At 47.5% G+C, this 25,837-nt stretch overlaps 1 protein-coding gene across 3 annotated transcripts in view; it reads left to right on the top strand.

The window, feature by feature from the left end:
* lyst (lysosomal trafficking regulator) overlaps nucleotides 1-25,837 on the top strand; it is a 482,598-nt gene that overhangs the window by 180,275 nt on the left and 276,486 nt on the right. For all 3 annotated transcript variants that reach the window (XM_072498518.1, XM_072498516.1, XM_072498517.1), the window contains 2 exons: nucleotides 5,915-6,926; nucleotides 14,313-14,471. In XM_072498518.1, the coding sequence (XP_072354619.1) occupies nucleotides 5,915-6,926; nucleotides 14,313-14,471 (1,171 nt within the window). The remainder of the gene's footprint in view (nucleotides 1-5,914; nucleotides 6,927-14,312; nucleotides 14,472-25,837) is intronic.

The raw sequence follows: 25,837 nt of genomic DNA, 5'->3' as shown, positions 1-25,837 counted from the left end.
ACTTCAACTGACCCCGGCTTCTCCTGCTCACTCCTTGACCCCCCCGTGTGGGGAACTCCCATCTACCTTGCGCCTATCTTCCCGCCATTATCTTTCTGGCGTGGGAACATCTCTGTAGCTGACCCGCCTCTTGTGGCGCAGCTCCCTTTCCCACCCCACTCCCATTCCTCATCATCCGCCTATGTCCCTTCTTTCCCCCCCCCACCGGCGCCCACATTTCTTAGTGTCTCCCCCCTTCCCAATTTACTTCTCTATATACATTGACAGTAACATTCCCCTGTAATATCAGTCCCTCAGTTCCGATCCAATTTCTCATCTTTAATAAAGGTCCATGCTTCTTCCGCCGTTTCGAAGTAGTAATGTCTCTCCTTGTACGTGACCCATAGTCGTGCCGGCTGCAGCATCCCGAACTTCACCTTCTTGTGTAACACCTCCTTGGCTCGATTAAAACTCGCCCTCCTTCTCGCCACCTCCGCACTCCAATTCTGGTATACCCGTACCACTGCATTCTCCCATCTACTACTCCGTACTTTTTTGGCCCATCTCAGAACCACTTCTCTATCATTAAACGGTGAAATCGCACGATTGTCGCCCTAGGTGGTTCTCCCGCTTTTGGTCTCCTCGCCGGGACCCGATGAGCCCCCTCCACTTCTAAGGGGCCCGAAGGGGCCTCAGCTCCCATCAGCGAGCTTAGCATCGTGCTCACGTAAGCCCCGCAGTCCGCTCCTTCCACTCCCTCAGGGAGACCCAGAATCCGAAGGTTCTTCCTTCGTGCTCTGTTTTCTAGGGCCTCAATCCTTTCAATGCACTTTTTCTGTAGCGCCTCGTGCGTCTGTGTTTTGACCGCCAGGCCCAGGCTCTCGTCTTCATTATTCATCACCTTCTGCTCTGTCTCCTGGGTCCTTTGTGCCTCCTTAAGCCCCTCAATTGCCTGTAGCATCGGGGTCAGCACCTCCTTCTTTAGTAGCTCCACACACCGTCTTAAAAATTTGTCTTGATCGGGCCCCCATGTCGCCTGGGCTTTCTCCGCCGCCATCTTGTTTCTTTTTCCTTTCTGTCCCTATCGTCGAGGATTCCTCGCGCTGCAGCCGCCGCCGCCGATATTTTCCTCTTTCGTTGGGGGGGACTCCTTATTAACTTACCCCACACCGGGTTTCGTCGCGCGAAAATTTCCCGTTGGGGCTCTTAAAAGAGCCTGAAGGTCCGTTGGAGCTGGAGCCGCCGAAACGTGCGGCTTAGCTGGTCATCGCCGCAACCGGAAGTGTACAGATGACACAACTAAGTGGAAGTGTGAGTTGTGAGGAGGATGCCAAGAATTTTCAAGGGAATTGAAGAGGCTAAGTGCGTGGGCAAAAAGTGGCAAATTGAATACCATGTGGAGAAACTTGGTCTTATACAGTATGGTAGGAAAAACAGAAATCCAGAGTATTTCTTAAATGGTATGGGGCAGGGAAGTTTTGAGCTTCAAAAGGACTTGGTTTATGCCATGGTTCATGAGTCACTGAATGTTAACATGCAGCAAGCAATTAGGAAGGTAAGTGGTATGTTGGCCTTTATTGCAAGAGGTTTTGAGTATAGGAGTAAAGAAGCCTTGCTGCAATCACATAGAGCCTTGTTGAGACTGTTGGTAGTATTGCGTACAATTTTGGTTTCCTTACCTAATGAAGGATATACTTGTCATAGAGAGAGTGCAACAAAGGTTCATTAGACTGACCCCAGGATGGCAGAATTGTCCTAAGAGGAACGATTGAGGAGACTGGACACTGTATTCTCTATAGTTTAGAAGAATGTGTGGTGATCTCAATGAAGCATACAGAATTCTTACAGGGGTTGACAGGGAGAGATGCAAGAAGGATATTTCCCTTGGCTCTCTGAATAAGAGGTCATTTCGGGCTTAGATGAGGAGGAATTGTTTCATTCAGAGGGTGGTGAACCTTTGGAATTCTCTACTCCAGAGAGCTGTGGAGATTCAGTTATTGATTATATTCAATTCAGAGATGTCTAGATATTTGAAGTATCAAGGGATATGGGGATAGTGGGAATCCCAAAGTCTTCTGCTTGCATATATATAGTAAAATGGTGGGAAAAGGAAGAATAGGGCTGATTAGGGACCTAAAATGAATTTAAACGTAATGGCAGGGGGCATGGCTGAGATCCTAAATGAATACTTTGCATCCATCTTTTGGAAGGAGGCAGATGCTACCCAGGCTATGGTGACAAAAGAGAAAACTTTCCCTAAAAGCATTCAAAATTGATAAGGAGGAAGTGTTGAGTAGACTGTCGATACTTAAAGTTGACAAGGCACCGGGACTAAACGAGGTGCATCCAAGGATAAAGGAGGAAATTCGAGTGGAAATTTCAGGGGCCCTGGCCATAATCTTTTAGTCTTCTCTCGACTTCGGGGAGGTGCCAGAGGACAGGATAATTGTAAATGTTACACCCTTGTTCAAAAAAGGTTGTAAGGATAGCCCCAGCAATTACAGACCAGTCAGTTTAACCTCAGTAGGGGACAAGCTTCTAGAGACAATTATTCTGGATATAATTAGTAGTCATAAAGTTAAGTGTAAAATGTGGGTTGATTAAGATTGATTACATTGATTTGCCGATCTATAGGGAATGGCACAGAGCAGTGGCACAGTCGGCAGTCCTCCTTGTAGCACTAGTTTATCAGCAGCCAGCAAACAGCACTGCTTTGTCGCTTGGTTGCAAGTTCACGCCTGTATTTTGAGGGTTTTTCATTCTCTTTGTTTTTGCCCACCACTTCTGAGTCTTGCATTCCATTAGTCTTTGCAGAAATGTGTTGTGATGCATCCTGAGACTCCTAAAAGGCTTTCAAAGTATATTTATCCCGTAGAAATTCCTTTAATTGTCTTGTTCTTTAAATTTGACCAGCATTGTTTTCTTTTTTAACCCGCTCCCACTCTGGAAGTCATAACACCAAGAGGAAGACTTACACTTCACTTTATATAGGTTCAGCATTCTATTTGATCTGACAGTATGAAATACTGAATCTGGATGAAAAACATCATTGCTGATAATATTATTAATTACAATGCGTAGTTGCTTATTTATTTGTGGTATCTGTTATTTAAAGTATATTATTAGTCATAAAATCAGTTTTATTTGCTCTAATTTAAAACTCTTGCAAAGAAATTGCAAATGCTGGAAATCTGAATTAACATATATATATATATATATTTACACACACACACACATTTGGGTGATTGGAATGAGCCAAGGCGCTTAATCAAACTCTGGTTGCATTATTTTGGTTTGTTGGTTAGATCTTGTGCTCAATTTGGAAAGTGTTAGAAATTACATGCTCATTAGACCATGGCTTGGATTTTGAACTGTGACGCTGATTTATTAACAATAAATATGTATGGAGCTCAATAGTAGTAATGGCAAGCACTAAGTTGACAATAAAATATCCAGAAATTAGTTATTCCTACCGAAAATCTGGCAGTACAGTGGCGTAATGGTTAGCACTGCTGCCTCACGGCACCGAGGTCCCAGGTTTGGTCCCGGCTCTGGTTCACTGTCCATTTAAATTTTGCACGTTCTACGTGTTTGCATGGGTTTCGCCCCCACAACCCAAAGAAGTGCAGGCTAAAGAAGTGCAGGCTAGGTGGATTGGCTACGCTAAATAGCCCCTTAATTGGAAAAAATGAATTGGGTACTCTAAATTTATTTTTAAAACAAATTCCTACCGAAAATGACTAATAGTTATATAGTAAAACTGGCCCTTTATCATAACTTTGTGGGAGTTTGTTACTAATTTCACAGAGCCCTCTATCTCCCATTGACTTTAGAAGACAGTTTAATTAGTGAAAGCCCGCATGATGTATACCTTCTAATTTCTTAAATGTTTGACCTCAAAATTTGAATTTTTCTTTGTTTCAAATGCTTAGATGTGGGGATATCCCAATTCATACCAAGAATAGCATAGTTGATTGAGCTCTAAACCAGAGACACATTATTCTGTTTAATTTACTGAAAGTTGTCAGTCCAATTAGGCCATTTGTTTCATTGAGCCTTGTTTTAACTTCAGAGATGCCATATTGAAATGACAATATAAATCAAAAGTGTTAGATAGAAATTGAGTTTTAAAGAAAGATTTTAAATTTTACTTCAGGAACATCAACCTGCTTTTTCTTATTTCAAGTACCTCCAATATATTACAGAAAATGAGAGCTCATGGTGTAGAGGAAAGTATGTTATGGATAAAGAATTGGTCGGCTGTCAGGAAGCAGAGTAGGGATAAATGGTCCTTTTTTCAGGCTGCTAAACTGTAACCAGTGGAGTGCCATAGGGATCAGTGCGCAGGCCTCCATTATTTATTATCTATGTAAATGACTTGGGTGAAGGGACCGAATGTATGTTTGCTAAATTTGCTGATGACACAAAGATAGATATGAAAGTAAATTGTGAGGACATAGAGTCTACAAAGGGATTTAGATAGGTTAAATGAGTGGTCAGAAATTTGTCAGATGGAATATAATATAGAAAATGTGAACTCGCCCACTTTGGCAGGAAGAATAGTAAAGCAGTATATTATTTAAATAGAGAAAGATTGCAGTACAGACAAATTTGGGTATCCTGGTACAGGAATGTTTTTGTTTATTGCTAGGGGAATGGAATATAAAAGAGAAGTTTTGCCACAATTGTGTAGGGTGTTGGTGAGACTACATCTGCAGTACTGTGTAGAGTTCTGGTTTCCTTACTTGAGAAAAGGTATAATAGCATTAGAAGCAGTTCAGAGAAGATTCAGTTGACTGATTCCTGGGATGAGGGGGTCAACTTATGAGGAAGGGTTGGACAGCGGGCGGCACAGTAGCACAGTGGTTAGCACTGTTGCTTCACAGCGCCAGGGTCCCAGGTTTGATTCCCAGCTTGGGTCACTGTGTGTGGAGGCTGTAGCACAGTGGTTAGCACTGTCGCTTCACAGCTCCAGGGTCCCAGGTTCGATTCCCGGCTTGGGTCACTGTGTGGAGTCTGCATATTCTCCCTGTGTCTGTGTGGTTTCCTCCGGGTGCTCCGGTTTCCTCCCACAAGTCCTTAAAGATGTGCTGTTGGGTAAATTGGACATTCTGAATTCTCCCTCCGTGTACTCGACTAGGTGCTGGAATATGGCGACTAGGGGCTTTTCACAGTAATTGCAGTGTTAATGTAAGCCTACTTGTGGCAATAAAGATTATTATTAGGTTGGGCCTGTATCTGTTAGAGTTTAAAAGACTGAGAGGTGATCTTATTAATAATAATAATAATCACTTATTGTCACAAGTAGGCTTCATTGAAGTTACTGTGAAAAGCCCCTAGTCGCCACATTCCAGCGCCTGTTCGGGGAGGTCGGTACAGGAATTGAACTCGCGCTGCTGCCTTGTTCTGCATTACAAGCCAGCTGTTTAGCCAGTGTGCTAAACCAGCCCCTGAAACATAAGATCCTGAGGGGACTTGTCAGGGTGTATATTGAAGGTGTTTCTTGTTGTGAGCAAGACTACAACTAGGTGGGGGGCAGTTTAAAAATAAGGGACCTTTTAAAGACTGAGATAAAGAGCATTTTTTTCTCGGAGGGTCTGTATCTGTGGAATTCTCTTCCCCAAAGAGCAGTGGAAACAGGGTCATTGAAATTTTTTAAGGCTAATCTGGACTGACTCTTGATTAACAAGGAAGTTAAAGTGGGTTGACAGGACAGTGGAGTTAATGCCACAATCAGATCAGCCATGATCTTTTCAATTGACAGAGCAGGCTTGAGGGGCCATATGGCCTATTTCTGTTCTAAATTGTATGATTGTATGGTTCCAGAGTTTTCTGTTTTTAAATAAAGTATGACAGAATGAACTGAATTTGAACTTGTTTATTTTCTCAGCAAAGTTCGTTTTGTATTTAAAAAATGTGTGCTTGTTTTCCACAGGATAGTCAGAGACCTATTTTTGAGCTGCAGTGGATTAAATCAGATGACTGAGCTAGTTTATCTAGACTCAGTTAGACCCTATGCACTGAAGGTTTTTGAAACCTTAATCCTGTGCCTTGGGGATCAACAGCTAGATGCAGAAATGCAAGGTGAAGAGACTGATGCAGAGGACTCTACTTTGGATCCCAGTGACACTCCAAGTAGACAACATACTGCATTGCATAAAAGTGAGATGCAGCAAAGTTTAAGTAAGTTTTATGCTGTTCTGAAAGAATCATACCCCAAGAAGAAGAAAGCTAAAATCATCGACATCCACTTAAATGTAATAAACTTGTTTCTTTGTGTTGCATTCCTGTGCATTAGCCAAGAGCCTGAACCTGATTGTGACTCTGTCAATGATTCTGAAGACACCTCCGGCTATGATAGCACAGCCAGTGAGCATCTGTGTAACATGCTTCCTCACTTGTCACCAGACAGTGTTATTTTGCCTTCGCAAAAGCAGATCAGACAAGCAGCAGATGTGTGGTCTGTCTGTCGTTGGATCTACTTGAATAACATGGTATTCCAGAAACAGTTCCATAAACTTGGTGGCCTGGGGATCTGTCGTAGACTGATGACAATCATTATTCAGCAGATCTCCAGCACAAGGAAAGACAACATAAAAGAAAACAAAGTTAATAGGTTTACTCAGGGTGAAAATCAAAAGGAACCGGAAATTGGCTCACATTTAGCATCAAGTCTGATGGTTAAAAAAGATTTGTCAGATATCAGCAGTAGTGAGGAATCTGTTAAACCAGAGCCTGAAATTGTTGAACAAGCAATAGTATTTGGAAACCAACTGGATGAGAAGACTCGAGAAGATGATGAAATGCCAAAAGATTGGGACGATGTGGAGCAGGAACAAAGTAGAACAGAGGAGGATTGGGCACTCCAGAGCATCAGGCTGTTGGAATCTTTATTAGCCATCTGTCTCCACACTTCTCGGAAAACCGACTTAGAGCCTCCTCCACAGGTACGTTTTACAAGTATAATTTTCTTGTGGTGTCCTGGCAGCAAGATAATTTGCCAACATGCAACCTAGTGTGATGGGACGTGGGCCCAGAATATCAATCTCCAAGTCTCAACTGTCTTGCTGTGGGGATTGTGCCAATGGAATGATTTTTTGTGTCACAGTTATGTTCCCCTCAACAGCTTCTGGCATTTGTAGAAACTTGGGAGGTGGTCACCAATTAGCCGCTGGTCATGTGTGCTGCCTGTTGTAAATTGATGACAATCGTTATTCACCGGGTCCCCAGCACAAGGAAAAATAATGTAAGATAAAGCAAAGTTAGTATATTTACACAGCGTAAAATTCAAAAAGAATTGGAAATTGACTCACTCAGCATCAAGTCTTATGGCCAAAAACATTTCTCAGATATTAACAGTTGTGAGGAGTCTATTAAACAAGAGAAAGTAGCAGATAAAGTAATTTTATTCCTCCTTACCCCTTTTGAAGGGTCCAGAGGTTAACTAGATGGAGTCCAAAGGCTACCAGAATTACACTTCTCAACATTATATTCTCTTTGACCTGAGCTTAAATACAACCCAGTTTTGAGTCAACGAAGCAATATAATTTGATTACTAGTCTTTGAGTTTGCAAAGCCAGAATATGCATTTAACTATTGTTATTGAAATTAAATTCCTCTAAAATTATTTTTGTGCTGCTTATGTTTTAGCGTTAATTCCAGGAGACTGGCGTCTGAGTCCAGGCCAGGTGCTCACACTGAATCCTGTTCTCTTATCCTTTTTTTTAATAGAAATATTTTTATTCAAATTTTTACATATTTTCAACAAACCCCCCCCCTTTTACAGAAAAAAGTCTAGGAACGGTTGCCACCGCCTGAAGAACCCTTCCACAGACCCTCTCAAGGCAAATTTTACCCCCTCCAATTTAATGAACCCTGCCATGTTGCTGATCCAGGCTTCCACGCTCGGGGGGCCTTGCATCCTTCCACTGTAGCAGAATCCTCCTCCGGGCTACCAGGGACGCAAAGGCCAGAATACCGGCCTCTTTCGCCTCCTGCACTCCCGATACCCCAAATAGTGCTAACCCCCAGCTCGGCTTAACCCGGGTGTTAACCTTAGACATCGTCCTCGCAATACCCCTCCAGAACCCATCCAGCGCCGGGCACGCCCAGAACATATGGGTATGATTTGCTGGGCTCCCCGAGCACCTCCAACACCTGTCTTCCACCCCAAAGAACCAGCTCAGCCTCGCCCCTGTCATATGCGCTCTGTGAAGAACCTTAAATGGTATCAGGCTAAGCCTGGCGCAAGAGGAGGAAGAATTAACCCTACCCAGGGCGTCCGCCCACGTACCCTTGTCTATCTCCTCCCCAAGCTCCTCCTCCCATTTACCCTTTAGCTCCTCCACCGAGGTCTCCTCCTCCTCCTGCATTTCCTGGTAGATCGCAGAGACCCTGCCCTCTCCAACCCACACCCCCGAAAGCACCCTATCCTGGACCCTGAGTGCTGGAAGCAGCGGGAACTCCCTCACCTGCCGTCTTACAAACACCCTTACCTGCATGTACCTGAAGGCATTTCTGGGGGAAGCCCAAATGTTTCCTCCAGCGCCCCAAGGCTCGCAAACGCCCCATCTAAAAACAGGTCCCCCATCCTTCTACTTCATGCCCTGTGCCAGCTCAGGAACCCTCCATCCATTCTCCCCGAACGAACCGATGGTTCTCCCGGATCGGGGACCAAACCAAAGCCTCTACCTCGCCCCTGTGGCGCCTCCACTGCCCCCAAATTTTCAAAGTCATCGCCACCACCGGACTCGTGGTGTACCTAGTTGGCGGGAGCGGCAGCTGTGCTGTCACCAGTGCTCCCAGACTCGTGCCCACACAGGACGCCATCTCCAGCCTCTTCCACGCTGCCCCCTTCCCCCTCCATTACCCACTTGCGTATCATCGCCACATTGGCAGCCTAGTAATACCCACACAGATTAGGTAATGCTAACCCTCTTCTATCCCTACTCCGCTCCAGAAACACCCTTCTCACCCTCGGGGTCTTTTTCACCCACACGAATCCCATGATGCTCCTACTGACCCGCTTAAAAAGGCCTTAGGGATCAGGATGGGGAGGCACTGGAATATAAAAAGGAACCTCGGGAGCACCGTCATCTTCACTGACTGTACCCTACCCGCCAAGGAGAGTGGCAGCATATCCCACCTTTTAAACTCCACCTCCATCTGCTCCACCAGCCTCGTCAAGTTGAGCTTTTGTAGGGCCCCCCAGCTCCTGGCCACCTGGATCCCCAGATACCGAAAACTCCTTTCCGCGCTCTTCAGTGAAAGCTCGTCTATCCCCCTTCCCTGGTCCCCTGGGTGTACCACGAAGAGCCCACTCTTCCCCACGTTGAGCTTATACCCGGAAAGATCCCCAAACTCCCTGAGGATCCGCATCACCTCCGGCATCCCCCCTACTGGGTCCGCCACATACAGTAACAGGTCATCGGCATTCAACGAAACCTGGTGTTCCTCCCCACCCCCGGCCCAGCCCCCTCCAGTTCCTGGACTCTCTTAGAGCCATAGCCAACGGCTCAATTGCAAATGCAAATAGCAAGGGGGATAGGGGGCACCCCTGCCTCGTCCCCCAGTACAGCCGAAAGTATTCCAACCTCCTCCGATTCGTGGCCACACTCGCCACCGGGGCTTCGTAAAGTAGCCTAACCCAACTAATGAACCCCTCCCCGAACCCAAACCTCCTCAACACTTCCCAGAGGTACCCCCACTCCACCCTATCGACGGCCTTCTCCGCGTCCATCGCCGCCACTATCTCCGCCTCCCCCTCCACTGTAGGCATCATGATTACGTTAAGAAGCCTCCGCACATTGGTATTAAGCTGCCTTCCCTTAACAAACCTGTCTGGTCCTTGTGAATCACCCCCGGGACACAGTCCTCAATTCTGGTAGCCAACACCTTCGCTAACAGCTTCGCGTCCACATTGAGGAGAGAGATTGGCCTATACGATCCACACTGTAATGGGTCCTTGTCCCGTTTCGAGATCAGCGAGATCATCGCCCTGGACGTCGTCGGGGGTAGGGCCCCCCCCTCCCTCGCCTCATTAAAAGTCCTCACTAATAGAGGGCCCAGCAGGTCCATGTACTTCCAGTAAAATCCCACCGGGAACCCATCTAGCCCCGGTGGCTTCCCCGCCTGCATACTCCCCAGCCCCTTAGTCAGCTCCTCCAGCCCTACCGGTGCCCCAAGCCCAGCCACCTGCTACTCCTCCACCCTCAGGAACCTCAGACGATCCAAAAATCCCCCCCCCTTGCGCTTTCCTTCAATGCACCTCTGCCTTCTTAGTGGTCAACAGGTCGAACTCGGCCTGGAGGCTTCGTCGTTCCTTGAGTAGTCCCTTCTCGGGGACCTCTGCATACCTCCTATCCACCCTTAAAATCTCCCCCACCAATCTCTCCCTCTCTTTCCTCTCCTTCACCTTGTGGGCCCTAGTGGAGATTAGCTCTCCCCTAATCACCGCCTTCAGGGCCTCCCAGACCACCCCCACCTGCACCTCCCCATTATCGTTCACCTCTAGGTATCTTTCAATGCACCCCCGGATCCGCCCGCTCACCACCTCATCCGCCAGCAAGCCCACATCCAGGTGCCACAGCGGGCGTTGCTCCCTCTCCTCCCCTAGCTCCAGCTCCACCCAATGCAGAGCATGGTCTGAGATGGCTGTGGCAGAATACTCCGTGCCCTCCACCCTCTGAATTAGTGCCCTGCTCATATCTAAGAAGTCTATCCGGGAGTAGGCTTTATGGACGTGGGGAAAAAAAAGAAAATTCCCTGGCCCCCGGCCTGACAAACCTCCACGGGTCGACTCCTCCCATCTGGTCCATAAACCCCCTCAGCACCTTGGCCGCCGCCGGCCTCTTAACCGTCCTGGACCTGGAGCGGTCTAATGCTGGATCCAGTACCGTGTTGAAGTCCCCCCCCCCCCCAGGGGGCACTCCTCTCCAACACTGCCCCCTTCCTTCCCTAGTGCGGGAAAAAGCCCGCACTTTCCATCAGACCGGCCCGCCCTCTCTACCGCATCTCCCTTTTGCGGCCTAATCCCAGCTCCCCCACCTGGGGCATCCCATCTCCCCTCCCACCAACGGGGCCCCGTCCTTCCAACCACCGACACGCACACTCTCACAAAACCCCCCCTGCGAACCAATTCACCCTACCCCACCCAGCACCCAAGGAAACAATGCAGAACATCCCCCAAAATCCCCCAAAGCACAGTAACCACAGTAGCCCCCCTGCGATCTCCCCTCACAACCGACCCTCAGTCCGTGTCCAACTTTTCGGCCTGAATAAAGGTCCACGCCTCCTCCGGCGTCTCAAAGTAATGGTGCCGGCCCTTAAACGTGACCCACAGTCGCGCCGGCTGCAGCATCCTGAATTTCACCCCCTTCCAATGCAGAACCGCCTTAGCCCGATTGTACCCCGCTCTCTTCTTGGCCACCTCCGCGCTCCAGTCCTGGTATATACGGCTTCTGCATTCACCTGCTGCTCCGCTCCTTTTATGCCCATCTTAGGACACACTCCCTGTCCACCAAGCGGTGGAACCGCACCAGTACCGCCGTGGCGGCTCGTTAGACTTGGGCCTCCTCGCCAGGACTTGGTTAGAGGTCTCGGGAAGGCACCCGTGCCCATCAACGTGTTCAGCATCGTGACCACATATGCGCCAGCATCCGACCCCTCCACTCCCTCCGGAAGACCCAGAATCCGCAGGTTCTTCCTCCTCGACCGATTCTCCATGTCCTCGAACTTCTCCTGCCATTTCTTATGCAGCGCCTCGTGCGCCTCCACCTTCACCGGCAGGCCCAATATCTCGGCCTCATTCTCCGAGGCCGTCTGCCACATCTCTCGGATCGCCGCCCCTTGGGCCTTCTGGGCCTCGGCCAGCTTGTCGATCAAAGCCTTCATCGGTTCCAGCAGCTCTGCTTTCAATTCCATGAAGCAGCGCTTGAGAAACTCCTGCTGTTCTTGCGCCCACTGCGCCCACGCTGCCTGGTCTCCACCTACCGCCACCTTGGCTGTCCTCCCTCGCACTTTTCGCTGCACCAAAATTACTTTTTTCACCGCTCCGCTCCTGGTCCAATCCGTACAGTGCCGGGGAAATGTTACTGTCACCTTCCCACACTGGGAACCGTCGAACAAATGCCGCTGGGGCCCCTCAAACGAGCCCAAAAGTCAGTTTCTGGCGGGAGCTGCCGAACATGCGACTTAGCTCAGCATAGCCGCAACCAGAAGTCCTCCCCTGTTCTCTTATCCTTACACCAGACATGTAGATCCAGTTTTTTTTTGTGGATTATCTCTCTGCCCCATAGTCTTTTTTGGGGGGAAATCTTTTTATTGGCATTTCACATGTTTATAAACAGTGGTTGTGTATATACATTACAATTTTCTTACCCTTGCTAATTTACGTTATTGTATAGAGAGGTTTATTTTGTCCTTCATTTAACTGTCTCTATGTACATTTCGTTGCCCTCTGGTTCGGTCTATAGTCTCTCCCCCCCCACTTGTGGTTTCCCCACCTTCCTTCCACCCCCGGGTTGTGCAGTCCTTTGGTTCCTCATCCATCTTGTTTATTTATTCTTAGCTTACTCCTTGTTGCTGGCCTTGAACAGGTTTTGGAACATGCCGACAAACTGCCCCCACGTATCCAGGAAACCTTCCTCCGACCCTCGGATGGCGTCCTAATCTTCTCCAGGTGGAGAAATTTTGAGAGGTCAGCGAGCTAGTCTGCAGCTGTGGGTGTGCTGCCGATCGCCAGCCGAGCAGGATTCTCCGCCGTGCGATTAGGGAAGTGAAAGCAAGGGCGCTAGCCTCCTACCCTTGCTCGGATACCCCGAAGATTGCCACTATTGGGCATGGCTTCACCCTCACCTCCACAACCTTGGACATTGCCTCGGAGAAGAACTTAGCAAGTTTGGGACAGGCCCAAAACATGGTGTGGTTGGCCGGGCCCCTCTGGCACTGTTCACATTTGTCCTCCACCTCCGGGAAAAACCTGCTCATTCGGGTTCTGGTCAGGTGCGCTCTGTGTACCACTTTGAGCTGCATTAGGCTTAGCCTTGCGCAGGAGGAGGTGGAGTTGGTCCTGCTCAGTGCTTCGCTCCAGAGTACCACCCTACCTCTGTCCCCCGAGCGTCCTCCCATTTTTGTCTGGTCTCATCTAGTGGTGTTCAAGCTCTGTCCAGTAGTTGTCCGTATGTTTTCCCACATAGCCCCCACTTCTCGCTGCTTGTGCCTATCAGGTCTTCTAGTAGTGTGTTTTCTGGGGCCCCGGGATACCTATTGTCTCTTTGGGGAGGAAATGTTTTATTTGGTGGTGCCTCAATTCCTGTCCTTTTGTTAGTTTCCACTTCCTCATCAGTTCGTCCAGTGTCGCCAGTCTGAACCCTACGTAGAAGTCCCCGACCGTCAGTGTGCCCCCGTCCCGCCTCCATCTTTTGAAGGTAGTATCCAGCATGGTTGAGGGGAATCTGTGATTGTCGCAGATGGGGGCCACGTGGGACATTTTAGTTATCCCCAAGTGTTGTTTCAACTGGGTCCACGTTCTCAGCGTGGCCGCTACCACTGGGCTCGTTGTGTATCTTGCTGAGGAGGATGGGAGTGCTGCTGTAGCCAGGGCCAGAGGATCGTTCCTTTACAGGATGCCTTCTCCATTTGTACCCAATCTGTGTCGGGTTCTTGTGCCCATCCCCTCACTCTTTCTGCCGGTTCTGCCCAGTGGTAGTATTGTAGATTCGGTAAGGCCAAGCCCCCTTTGATTTTCCTTCTATGCAGAGTCGGTTTGGGAATTCTCGGGTTCTTACCCCCCACACAAATGCCATGATTAGACTGTCTACGTTTTTGAAAAAGGCCTTGTGGATGAAGGTCGGAAAGGATCTAAGCAGGAGGAACCTTGGTAGTACGTTCACCTTGATCGTCTACTTATATTCTACTTAAACCTTCCGGCCTTCTCTCCTTGCCTTCAAAAGCACACAAAGTATTTTGTTACTCATCTTTACTATCCTTTTTGTTAGGATGACACTGATCAGTTCATGGATGTTGTTAATACCATTGCTGGATAAAGGTTTTAGGAGCAGCGGCATAAATTGTATTTATATAGCGCCTTCAATGTGGTAAAACATCTCGAGGTGCTTCACAAGAACATAACCAAACAATTTCTCAGCAGAGCACACAAAGAGGTGGTAGTGCAAGTGATCAAAGGTTTGGCCAAAGAGGTTAGTTTTAAGAAGCATCTTGAAGAAGGCGGAGAGTATCGGAAGGGAGTTCCAGAGCTTAGTAACCGTATTTGTGTGCTACAAGAATTAGAATGTTACTTATTAAATTAAAATTTTCTATTTCTTAAATCCCAGAACCTTTCTCTGGATGAAATAGTGACTGAAATGAGAGATCTACTTGCTCATTCTGGTATTGTTGATTCTGACCTGGCGAAGCCTCTCTTTGATTCCTTACAAAGTGTATCTCTGGGAGGAAGTCCTGTGGACTGTTCTGCTGAGCAGCAGAGAAAAAAGGTGATGCTTTAAGTTACAGTCAGGTTAAATATTTATTGCAAGTTTTCTTTCTTGAATTAAACTAGTTTTTTGCCCTTTGTGCACACTGTTAAAATGTTATCAAAATACTGCTTTGCCTTAAACACAAATCTCCACAATAGCAAATTTTATACGTTAGTTTGATTTTCTTCTTGCTTGCTCTTTCTGCAAGGTAAATGGTGGACATGGGACCCTGTCTGAGGTGAGCGAGATAGTGGAGGTGGACAGGGAATATTCGAGGGTGCCCACCGTGGAGGGATTGGCGAGGAGAAAAATGTTGCAGGGGCAATTTGACAGGCTGACAACGGGGAGGGCGATAGGGCAACTGCGTAGGGCAAGAGGGGTGCAATACGAGTATGGGGAGAAGGCGAGCCGCATGCTGGCGCATCGGCTGCGGAGGAAGGCTGCGTCCAGGGAAACATTGAAGATCCGGACTGAGGCAGAGGATGTGGTGTCAGAGCCAGGGAAGATAAATGAGGCATTCAGAGAGTATTACAACGGACTTTATGAGGCAGACCCAGGAGGAGAGGAGGTGGACATGGGGTGGTTTCTGGACGAGCTGGAATTTCCCCAGGTGGAGGAAGCAAAGAGGCAGGCATTGGAGGAGCCCCTGGGGCTGAGGGAGGTGCTGGATTGTATCAGGGGTATGAAGTCGGGGAAGGCCCCTGGGCTGGATGGGTACCCGGCAGAATTTTATAAGGAATTTGCGGCGGACCTGGCACCACCTCTGTTGGGGGCGTTTAATGAAGCACTGGAGAAGGGGGAGACGATGAAGCAGGCAGTAATTACACTAATCCTCAAAAAAGGGAAGAATCCGGTGGAATGTGGGCCGTATAGACCCATTTCACTTTTGAACACGGATGTGAAAGTATTAGCTAAGTTGTTGGCGGGGAGGATGGAGGATTGTGCCCCGGGTATGGTTTCAGAAGATCAAACCGGTTTGTGAAGGGCAGGCAGTTCGCGAGTAATATAAGACGGCTGTTGAATGTGGTGATGAATCCGTCGAGGGCTCTGGTACCGGAGTTGGTGGTGTCCATGGACGCAGAGAAAGCATTTGATCGGGTGGAGTGGAGGAGGTACTTGTTCGAAGTTTTGGGAAGGTTTGAGTTTGGGCCGAGATTTGTGGCATGGGTGCGGTTGCTGTATGTGGCGCCAAGAGCGAGGGTGAGGACGATGATATGAACTCACAAAGCTTTGACTTACACATAGGTACGAGGCAGGGGTGCCCGCTGTCAAGCTGCTGTTTGTGCTGGCCATAGAGCCATTGGCTCTCAGGGGTTTGGCAGAGTGGCAGGGGATAATGAGGGGACAGAGGGAGCATTGGGTGTTGCTCTATGCTGATGACCTCCTGCTGTATGTTTCGGATCCGTTGGAGAGTATGGGAAGGATTATGGCCCTGTTGGGGAGATTTGGAGTGTTCTCAGGATACAAGCTGAATGTAGGTAAAAGCGAGGTATTCCCGGTGAATGAGCTGGCACAGTGGGCTAATTTAGGGGGGGTGCGATTTACGGTAGCGGGGGATAGGTTTAGGTACTTGGGGATTTAGGTAGCGAGGCAATGGACGGGGCTCCATAAGTGGAACTTAACGAAGCTGGTGGAGGAGGCCAGGAGGATCTTAAGAGGTGGGATACTTAACATTGGCGGGGAGGGTCCAAGTGCTGAAAATGAATATTCTGCCGAAGTTCTTGTTTATCTTTCAGGCTCTCCCGATCTTTATACCAAAGGTCTTTTTTCGGAAAGTGGACACAATCATCTCTGACTTTGTATGGGCGGGGAAGGTGCCGAGGGTGGGGAGGACCCTGCTACAGAGGCAGCAGGGGGGGTTGGCGTTGCCAAACTTGCTTCATTATTATTGGGCGGCGAATGTGGACAAGGTGCGGCGGTGGTGGGAAGGAGAAGGGGTAGAGTGGATTAGGATAGAGGAGGAATCTTGTAAGGGGTCTAGTTTGAGGGCTATGGTGACGGCAGCATTGCCAATGGCTCCGAGTAGGTATTCAGGGAGCCCAGTAGTGCAGTCCACGGTGAAGATATGGAATCAGCTGAGGAGGCATTTTAGGGTGGAAGGGATGTCGGTGCTAACGCCGCTGTGCGAGAATCATGCGTTTGAGCCGGGGGGATGGATAGTGTATACAGGAGGTGGAGGGAAGTGGGCTGGTCAAGGTGAGGGATTTGTATTTGGAGGAAGGGTTTGCCAGTCTGGAGGAGCTAATGGAGAGGGTAGAACTGCCCAGGGGTAGTGAGTTCAGGTATCTACAGGTTAGGGACTTTGCACGAAAGGTCTGGAAAGGGTTCCCTAGATTGCCGGGATATACCCTGCTGGAGCGACTGCTGCTTCAGGATGTGGGAGGGGGGGGAAGAATTGGGGATATATAGAAGTGGTTGGGGAAGCAGGGAGGCGAGTGGGTGGTGAAGATCAAGGAGAAATGGGAAGCGGAGTTGGGAATGGAGATCAATTGGGGAGTATGGAGTGAGGCACTGCGAAGGGTAAACGGGACCTCCTCTTGTGCAAGGATGAGCCTGATACAGTTTAAGGTGGTGCACAGGGTGCATATGACTCGGGCGAGAATGAGTGGGTTCTTTCAGGGGGCAGCAGATGAGTGTGAGAGGTGTCGGCGGGGGCCAGCGAATCATGCGCACATGTTTTGGGGTTGTGAAAAATTGGGAAGATTCTGGGCGGGAGTGTTCGCGTAAGCCAGAATAGTGAAGGAGGGAGTGGACCCGGACCCTTTGGTGGCGATATTTGGGGATTCGGAGAAGCCAGAACTCATGGAGAGGAGGAAGGCTGATGTCTTGACCTTTGCCTCTCTGATTGCATGACGACAAATTTTGCTGGAGTGGCGGTCGGCATCGCCACCGGGGGCAGCAGCTTGGTTGGGTGACCTGTACGACTTCCTGCGGTTGGAGAAGATAAAGTATGAGTTAAGGGGCTCAGCAGGGGCGTTTGAGAAAAGGTGGGGGATGTTTGTGACCGTGTTTGAGGAGCTGTTCGTTGCGGGGGGGGGGGGGGGGGGGAGGAGGAGAAAAATCTGTACAAACCGTATAGTTGATTGTCGGGAAGAATATTTCCCGGGGTGTTTATTTGCTGTAACCTACTTTGATACAAGTTTGAATAAAATGCGTTTTTAAAAAAAAAAAAGAGTTGGCTTATGATAGAGGGAAGGAGAGAATAAATGACAGGATTTAACAGTATAAAGGTGAAAGAATGGTAAAAATTGTAGTAACAAACCAAAAGATTTGTCCAGAATGGGTGGAATGACAGAATAGTGAATAGCTGCACCCAAAAGCAAAATCATGAAAAACAAAATTAAGACTGCATGTACCAAAGAAAGTGCTGCAGGTGGTGGTTTCTGAGTATACAGCCTGAAATTGTTGAACTCAATGTTGAGTCAAAAAGGCCTTGAAATACACAATCGAAAGATGTATTGCTGTTCCTTGACCTTGTGTTGAACTTCAATGAAACACTGAAGCAGGCCGAGGATGGAGATGTCAGTGTGAAAGCAAGGCTCCAAATTGAACTGACAGGCAACCAGAAGCTTGTGGTCATGCTTATAGACTGAGCAGAGGGACTCAAAAGTGGTGACCCAGTCTGTGTTTGGTCTCTTCATTGCAATGGAAAACACATTGTGAATAATGAACACAGTATACTAAAGTGAAGGAAGCGCATGCAAAACCCTGCTTTTTCTGGAAGGAGGTTTTGGGGCCTTGGACAGTGAGAACTAAGGTGGTAAAGGGCAAGTATTGCATCTCCTGCTTTTGCATGGAAAGGGTTGGGGATGATAGAGGAGTGGACCAGGGTCGATCAGTGCAGTGGAATTATTGCTTTGAAATGCTAACAGCGAGGGGGAGAGTGTCATGTGAGAGTACCTTTAAGAAATGGGGGTTTATCAGTGATGTCAGTGTGTGGGTGGAGCTGGGCTGTCTGTCTGATTTTACTTTCACTTTGGACTCGCAGCTACAGGGTGTGTTTAGTTTTGTTTTAGATTTGGAGAATCTGCAGTCACAGCAATATGTGTATGAATCTCTGCAAGCTTATGAATGTTCATTTGGTGATTTCAAAGTGGTAACTGTTCTCAGTAGTGAAGTTAAACCTGATGTCTTTCTGTAAAAAGGGGTTCTTCTTGTCTTATGGATGTTGCAAGAGTTACTTAGAGAGTACTGTATTCTTTGTGGGATTTATTGGTGTTGATAGTTAAGATGTTTACTGTGGGTTTATGAAGTGTTAACTGGTTTCATAAATAAGCATTGTTTTAATTTAAAAGTACTGTAGATTTCTGTTGCACCACACCTGCAGAATGGGCCCGTGTGCTCCCCATAACCACAATCTATTCAAAGTTGTGGGTCAGGTGAACTCCATGATACACTTTGGGGTTCTCGAAACCCTGGCCCATAACAAGAGGAAAATATGTTTGGTGGTAGCATCACACAGGAGTTAGCGAGAATGTTAGAGGATGATCCATTGAATATACGGGCTGATGGCTGAAAGGTGAGCATCAGGGGAACCCAGTTGTGGTTCTGGGAGAGAAGGAAAGAGATGAGAGTAGATGTGTTCGAAATAGGTAGGAAACAGTTGAGAGCCTTGTCAACCACAGTGAAGTGAAAATCCTCGGTTGGGAGAAAAGAAGGCGAATCAGAAGCACTATTGTGGAAAGTTTGCATGATCAGAACAGATGCAATGAAGAAGTTGGGAAAATGGAATGAAGTCCTTACAGGAAGCAGAGTCTGAGGAAGTGCAGTTGAGGTTGCTACATGAGTCGGTGGGTTTTTGATGAATATTAGTTGATAGCCTATCCATAGAAACGTAGACAGGGAAGTTGGTGAAGGGAAGTGAAGAGTTGCAGTTGGACCATGTGAATGTGAGAAAAGGGAGGAAATTTGAAGCAAAGTTGTTGCAACCAATGTACCAGAAAAAGAGTTGAGGAAGGGGCTCTGAGTGGGACAGGAATGTGAAATGTTCCAAATATCCTACAAAAAGACATGCACAGCTAGGACCTTTGCATGTACTCATAGCATTACCTTTTATTTGGAGGAAATGAGATAAGTTAAAGGAAGTTGTTCCTTGAGAAAACAAGGTCAGCCAGGTAATGGAGGGTGGTGCTGGTGGTGTTTGGGCTTCTGATCAAGGAAGAAGCGGACAATCCTCAGACCCCTGATGGAGGATAGAGATGTAGAGAGATTAGATGCTCATTGTAAAGAGCTGATGCTTAGGGCCAGGAAACCTGAAGTTGTTGAAATGAGGGGCATCAGAAGATTCACAGATGTAGGTGGGGAGAAACTGAACAAGGGGACAAAAAGTTGAGGCAGGAATAAATAAATTCAGTGGTCTACCAGGAAAGTCCTGTTTCTGAATTTTAGTTTTGTTGCACTTACATAGAGCTTCACAGAGGTGTAACTAGAATCCCAGTCAATTAAAATATAAGGAAGGGTGATGAAAATGTTTAAGTAGAGTCTTAAAAATGGGGAGGGAGATGAAGGGGTTTAGGGAGGGAATTATTTAAAAATTTTTTATTACTTTTATCAGAGTTTCAAAGCCAGAGTTCAGAGTGTGGACAGGGGCAAACCCCTAATCCAACTCCTTGCCTGCTCCAAAAAACAATTCAAATTGAATCCAATTCACGGTCCCCACAAGAGAGACATACCAGATCCAGGCATTACACCTGATCCCACGCACATCTTAGCCAATAGGCCGAGAAGCGATAGGGAGGGAATTTTGAACAATGAAATTTAGACAGCTTAAGGCATGCCTGCCAATGGTGGGGAAAATGTGGGGAATGTGCAAGGCCACGGAAAACAAAATTCAGAGTTCAGGGTGGAGAGATTATAGGGTTGGAGGAGTCTCCATTGTTGTGAAGTGGCAAGCCCATGAAGGGATTTTAAAAAATTTCAAGTATCCAATAATTTTTTTCCCAATTAAAGGACAAATTAGTGTGGCCAATCCACCTACCATGCATACCTTTGGGTTGTGGGGGTGAAAACCACAGTCACGGGGAGAATGTGCAAACTCCACACCGACAAGTAACCCAGGGCCGGATCGAACCTGGGTCCTCAGCGCCGTAGGCAGCAGTGCTAACCACTGCACCACCGTGCCGTCCCTGAAGAGATTTAAACATAAGATCATCAAGGACAGGAATATGAGCAACTGATGTTTTGGATGGATTCAAATTTGGTGAGGGTAAGAGAGGGGAATAGTCAAGTCTGGGGGTGATAAAGACATGAAAGAGAAAATGCTGGAAAATCTCAGCAAGTCTGGCAGCATCTGTAGGGAGAGAAAAGAGCTAACTTTTCGAGTCCGATGACTCTTTGTCAAAGCTTTGACAAAGAGTCATCGGACTCGAAATGTTAGCTCTTTTCTCTCCCTACAGATGCTGCCAGACTTGCTGAAATTTTCCAGCATTTTCTCTTTCGTTTCAGATTCCAGCATCCACAGTAATTTGCTTTTATCCAGTGATAAAGACATGGATGAGTGTTCCTGCTGGGTTGTGGGGGTGACTGGTGCTGGTGTGGAGGTGGAAGTAGGTGGTCTTTGTTTCGTAGAGAAATCTGATTTTTAGCTCAGCTTGAAGTTAAATAAGGTGGTCAGGTTGCAAGCAATTATTTCATCATGAGGCAGTGGTCAGGGAAGGATCATGAAATCAGTGTCAAGCGTACAAAATTTGTGGTGGAGACAAAGATGATGCTTTCAGTGTTCCCATTGTTTAACTTGAGGAACAGAGGTGAGGGTTTGGCTGGTTGGAGATGGTTGCCTTATTGGCTAAATAAATTGGGCCTATAATCTCTGGAGTTTAGAAGAATGAGAGATAAAACATTACAAGATTCTGAAGGGGCTTGATGGGGTAGATGCTGAGAGATTGTTTCCACTCGTCAGGGACTCTAAAACACAGGGCACAGTCTCAGGATAAGGATGGAGGAGACATGGCTGAACTCAAAGATTTGTGAATCTTTGGAATTCTCTACCCCAGAAGGTTGTGGATGTTCCGTAGTTGAATATATTTACTGGGCTGGACAGATCTTTGATATTTCACAGAATCGAGGGATGTGGGGAGCGGGTGAGAAAGTGGAGTTGAAGCCAGATATCAGCCATGATTTTAAATTTAAATTTTTTTTTCTTTTTTTTACCCAATTATTTTTTTTCCACTTAAAGGGCAATTTAGCGTGGCTAATGCACCTGACCTGCAGATCTTTGGTTTGCGGGTGCGAGACCCACGCACACGGGCAGAATGTGCAAACTCCATACAGACATCGAACCTGGGTCCTCAGCCATGCTGCCTTAGCATGATTGAAATGAATGGCAGAGCAGGCTTGATGCACCATATATTCTATTGCTGTTTTCTTGTGTTCTCATGTTTCTTGATTTGGAGGAGAATGGTGTTGTCAACTGTACTCGAGGCTTCTCCGAGATTGAGGAGAATGAGAAGTGATTATGGTCACAGTCACAGATAGTATAATTTGTGACTTCAGTTCAGGCCAGTTTGGTGTTATGAAGGTGGAAACCTAATTGGAGAGAATCGAAAATGGAATTGGATGCACATGTATTTAGAAGACGCAACAAATCCAAGGGCAATGCAGAAGGAAAGGAAGTTGGTGATGGGGCAGCAGTTTATTTGCAAGGATAGGTCAAGTGTTCTGAAGAGGGGTTGATGATACAGTGATAGTATCTGAGGCAAAGGAAGCATTTAAAGTGTCAGCTAACATGAGCAGGGAAATTTAGGTGGTTAGTATTTAATGAAACCAGGTCAAGGGCAGCAGATCCATGGGCACACCGCCATATGGAAGCTCTCCTCCAAGTCACTCACCTTCCTGACTTGGAAATGTATCCCTGTTTAGGATCAAAATTTTTGATCCACACCTTACAGCGGCTAGCTGTCTTCTAGCTATTAAAATGCACTCCATTTCAGTTGTGCACACCTGACACCCTGTTCCATGTGGTGTATAAAATGGCTTCTACCTCAGCCCTTCACTCAATGGAATGATAATTAGAAGTCATATGACTATGGCAAGCCATCGGACATAACAGGAAACTGTGCACAAAAGGCATTTATTGAAAAGGTTACAATTGAGTGGAAGTAGACCATTTGTGGGAGTTCCAATCCAGAATGTCATGATGTATTTATGTACACCCACAGCACAGGCTGAACAAAGCTCAGCATAATTTTGTCGTGCGCTGATGATTGATATCATTCTGAAATTTCTGGGCAATGCTGCTAGAATATAATTTGCTTTTCCAGTGCAATTTTCTGATTATTCCTCCTTGTAAGGAAAGTAAACAATTAAATCAGTTTACATAAAGGCACTGATTCTGTTTTATATTGAATTTGCTCTAAATTGACCTTGGCAAGAATTTCTGCACACCTCAGTTCAAAATGATATGGTCCCAGTTCATCCATTTTTGTTTCCATATACATCACTTGTATATGAACAACGTATTGTTCAGGTTATTGCTTTGCAAACCTCGTATTACATGTGTACCAGGAATTGTAGATGCTCAGCAAGCTTAGATCAGTAGATGTAAATTGAATTTTGTCTGCTGTTTGGACTGTTGTTTGTGTTTCTTGTCAATTAAGTACAGTCTGTGCATTGTTTAGTTTGTGAAAAGATGTCGGTGTCATACATATGCTGGGTTATACTGTCCTGCCCCTCCCCTTCCACATCCGGAAGCAATAGTTGCTTCAGTAGGGTGTATCTCGGCAACCTGAGGATCTCTTTCCAAACCTTCCGCGCGCAGTGCCTTACCTGCAGGTCCTAAACTCACTTCCTCTCGGGAGCTCTACCCTCTCCTTTAATTCATCTATACTTCTTCCAGATACAAATCCCTCACCTTAACCAGCCCCACTTCTCTCCAATTCCTATACATGCCATCTATCCCCTGACTCAAAATCGTGATTTTCGCACAACGTAACAACGACCTCCCCTCTATCCTAAAGTGCCTCCTCAGCTGGTTCCAGATCTTCACCCTGGACTGCACCTACGGGCTCCCTGACTATCTACTTGGCACTATTGGCAACGCTGCCGTCACCATTGCCCTTACGTTGGACCACCTACAAGATTCCTCCTCCATCCTAACCCATTCTACCCCCTCCTTCCCACATCGCCTCACCTTCTCCACATACGCCGCCTAATAGTAATGTAGCAGGTTCAGCAACACCAACCCTCATTGCTGCCTCTGTAACAGGGTCCCCTTAACCTGTGGCACCTTCCCTGCCCATACCTTCCAAAATAATTGTGTCCAGTTTCCGAAAGAAGGCCTGCGGTATAAAGATCGGGAGTGTCTGGAATATGAAAAGGAACTTCGGCAGAATGTTCATCTTCACCACTTGGACCCCCCCTGCCAAAGTCAAGTGCAGTGTGTCCCATCTCTTGAGATCCTCCCTAGCCTCCTCCATCAGTTTTGTTAATTCCATTTGTGAAGTATTGCCCATTTCCTCGCTACCAGGATCCCAGGTATCTAAACCTGTCTCTGGCCACCTTAAATGGCATCCTTCCTAAATTGGCTCGCTGACCCAACATTCACCGGGAACACTTCTCTTTTCCCCACATTTAACTTATATCCTGAGAACGCTCCAAATTTCCCCAACAGGCCCAGGATCCTCTACGCTCTCCAGCGGTTCGAAACATACAACAGTAGGTCATCAGCATAGAGCAACACCCGATGCTCCCTTCGTCCCCATGTAATCTGTTGACACTCTGCCGACCCCAAAGAGCCATTCATTACCAGAAGCTCTATAGCCAGCGCAAACCACAGTGGGACATCGGGCACCCCCGCCTTGTTCCCCTGTGTAGTTCAATGTTTCGTGAGCCCACGTCATTGGTCCGCACACTCGCCCTCGGTGCAACATATAACAGGCGCACCCATGCCACAAACTTTGGCCCAAACCCAAACCTTCCAGGACCTCAAACAGGTACCGCCACTCCACCCAGTCAAATGCCTTCTCTGTATCCATGGACACCACTACCTCTGGTACCTGAGCTCCCGACGGGATCATAATCACATTTAACAACCTCCTTGTATTGCTAGAGAGCTGCCTGCCCTTTACGAAGCCTGTTTGACTCTCCGCAGCCACCCCCGAGACTCAACCTTCCGTCCTTCCCCCTACCAACTTAGCCAGCACTTTCACATCTGTATTTAACAACGATGTGGGCCTTTACGACCCACATTCCAACGGATCCTTCCCCTTTTTTGCTATTAATGTGATCGTTGCCTGTATCATCGCCTCTGGCAGCTCCCCCTTCTCCAACGCCTCATTAATCCCTCCCCCACAAGATGTGGTGCCAGTTTCGTCGCAAACACCTTATAAATTTCCGCCGGGTAGCCATCGGGCTCCGGGACCTTGCCCGACTTCATACCCGTTATACTGTCTAATATCTCCCTCGGCCCCAGGGGCTCCCCTAGCGCCCGCCTCTTCACTTCCTCCAGCTGTGGAAACTCCAGTTCATCTAAGAACCGTCCCATGTCCCCCTCTTCACCCTCTGGGTCCACCCTGTGCATCCCCTGATAATCCCTAAATGGCTTATTTATCTTCCTGGCTCCGACACCACATGCCCTGCCCCAGTCCATATTTTCAATATTTCCCTGGCGGCGACCTGCCTCTGCAGCTGATGCACTAACATTCGACTCGCCTTCTCTCCGTATTCGTACTGCATCCCTCTTGCACTACGCAGCTGTCCTACCGCCCGCCCTGTCGTCAACCTATCAAATTTCCCCTGTAATTTTTGCCTCCTCACCAATCCCTCCGTGGTGGGCACCCTCGAGTACTCACTATTTACCTCCACCACCCCATACATTCGCTGTTCATATTCCTCCCTCCTTTTCCTATCCGCATGAGCCTTGAACGAGATAATCTCCCCATGAACCACAACTTTTAGCGCTTCCCAAAAAGTGGCCACCGACACAGCCCCGTTTTGGTTCAATTCTACTGAGGCTATATGGGTAGAGATCAGGAATAAGAAGGGTGCAGTCACAATGTTGGGGGTATACTACAGGCCTCCCAACAGCCAGCGGGAGATAGAGGAGCAGATAGGTAGACAGATTTTGGAAAAGAGTAAAAACAACAGGGTTGTGGTGATGGGAGACTTCAACTTCCCCAATATTGACTGGGACTCACTTAGTGCCAGGGGCTTAGATGGGGCGGAGTTTGTAAGGAGCATCCAGGAGGGCTTCTTAAAACAATATGTAAACAGTCCAACTAGGGAAGGGGCGGTACTGGACCTGGTATTGGGGAATGAGCCCGGCCAGGTGGTAGATGTTTCAGTAGGGGAGCATTTCGGTAACAGTGACCACAATTCAGTAAGTTTTAAAGTACTGGTGGACAAGGATAAGAGTGGTCCGAGGATGAATGTGCTAAATTGGGGGAAGG

This window comes from Scyliorhinus torazame, chromosome 4, assembly GCF_047496885.1.
Source record: "Scyliorhinus torazame isolate Kashiwa2021f chromosome 4, sScyTor2.1, whole genome shotgun sequence".
NCBI lineage: Eukaryota > Metazoa > Chordata > Chondrichthyes > Carcharhiniformes > Scyliorhinidae > Scyliorhinus > Scyliorhinus torazame.
The sequence above is the reverse complement of the archived record's forward strand: the minus strand, read 5'-3'. Positions and strand labels throughout refer to the sequence as shown.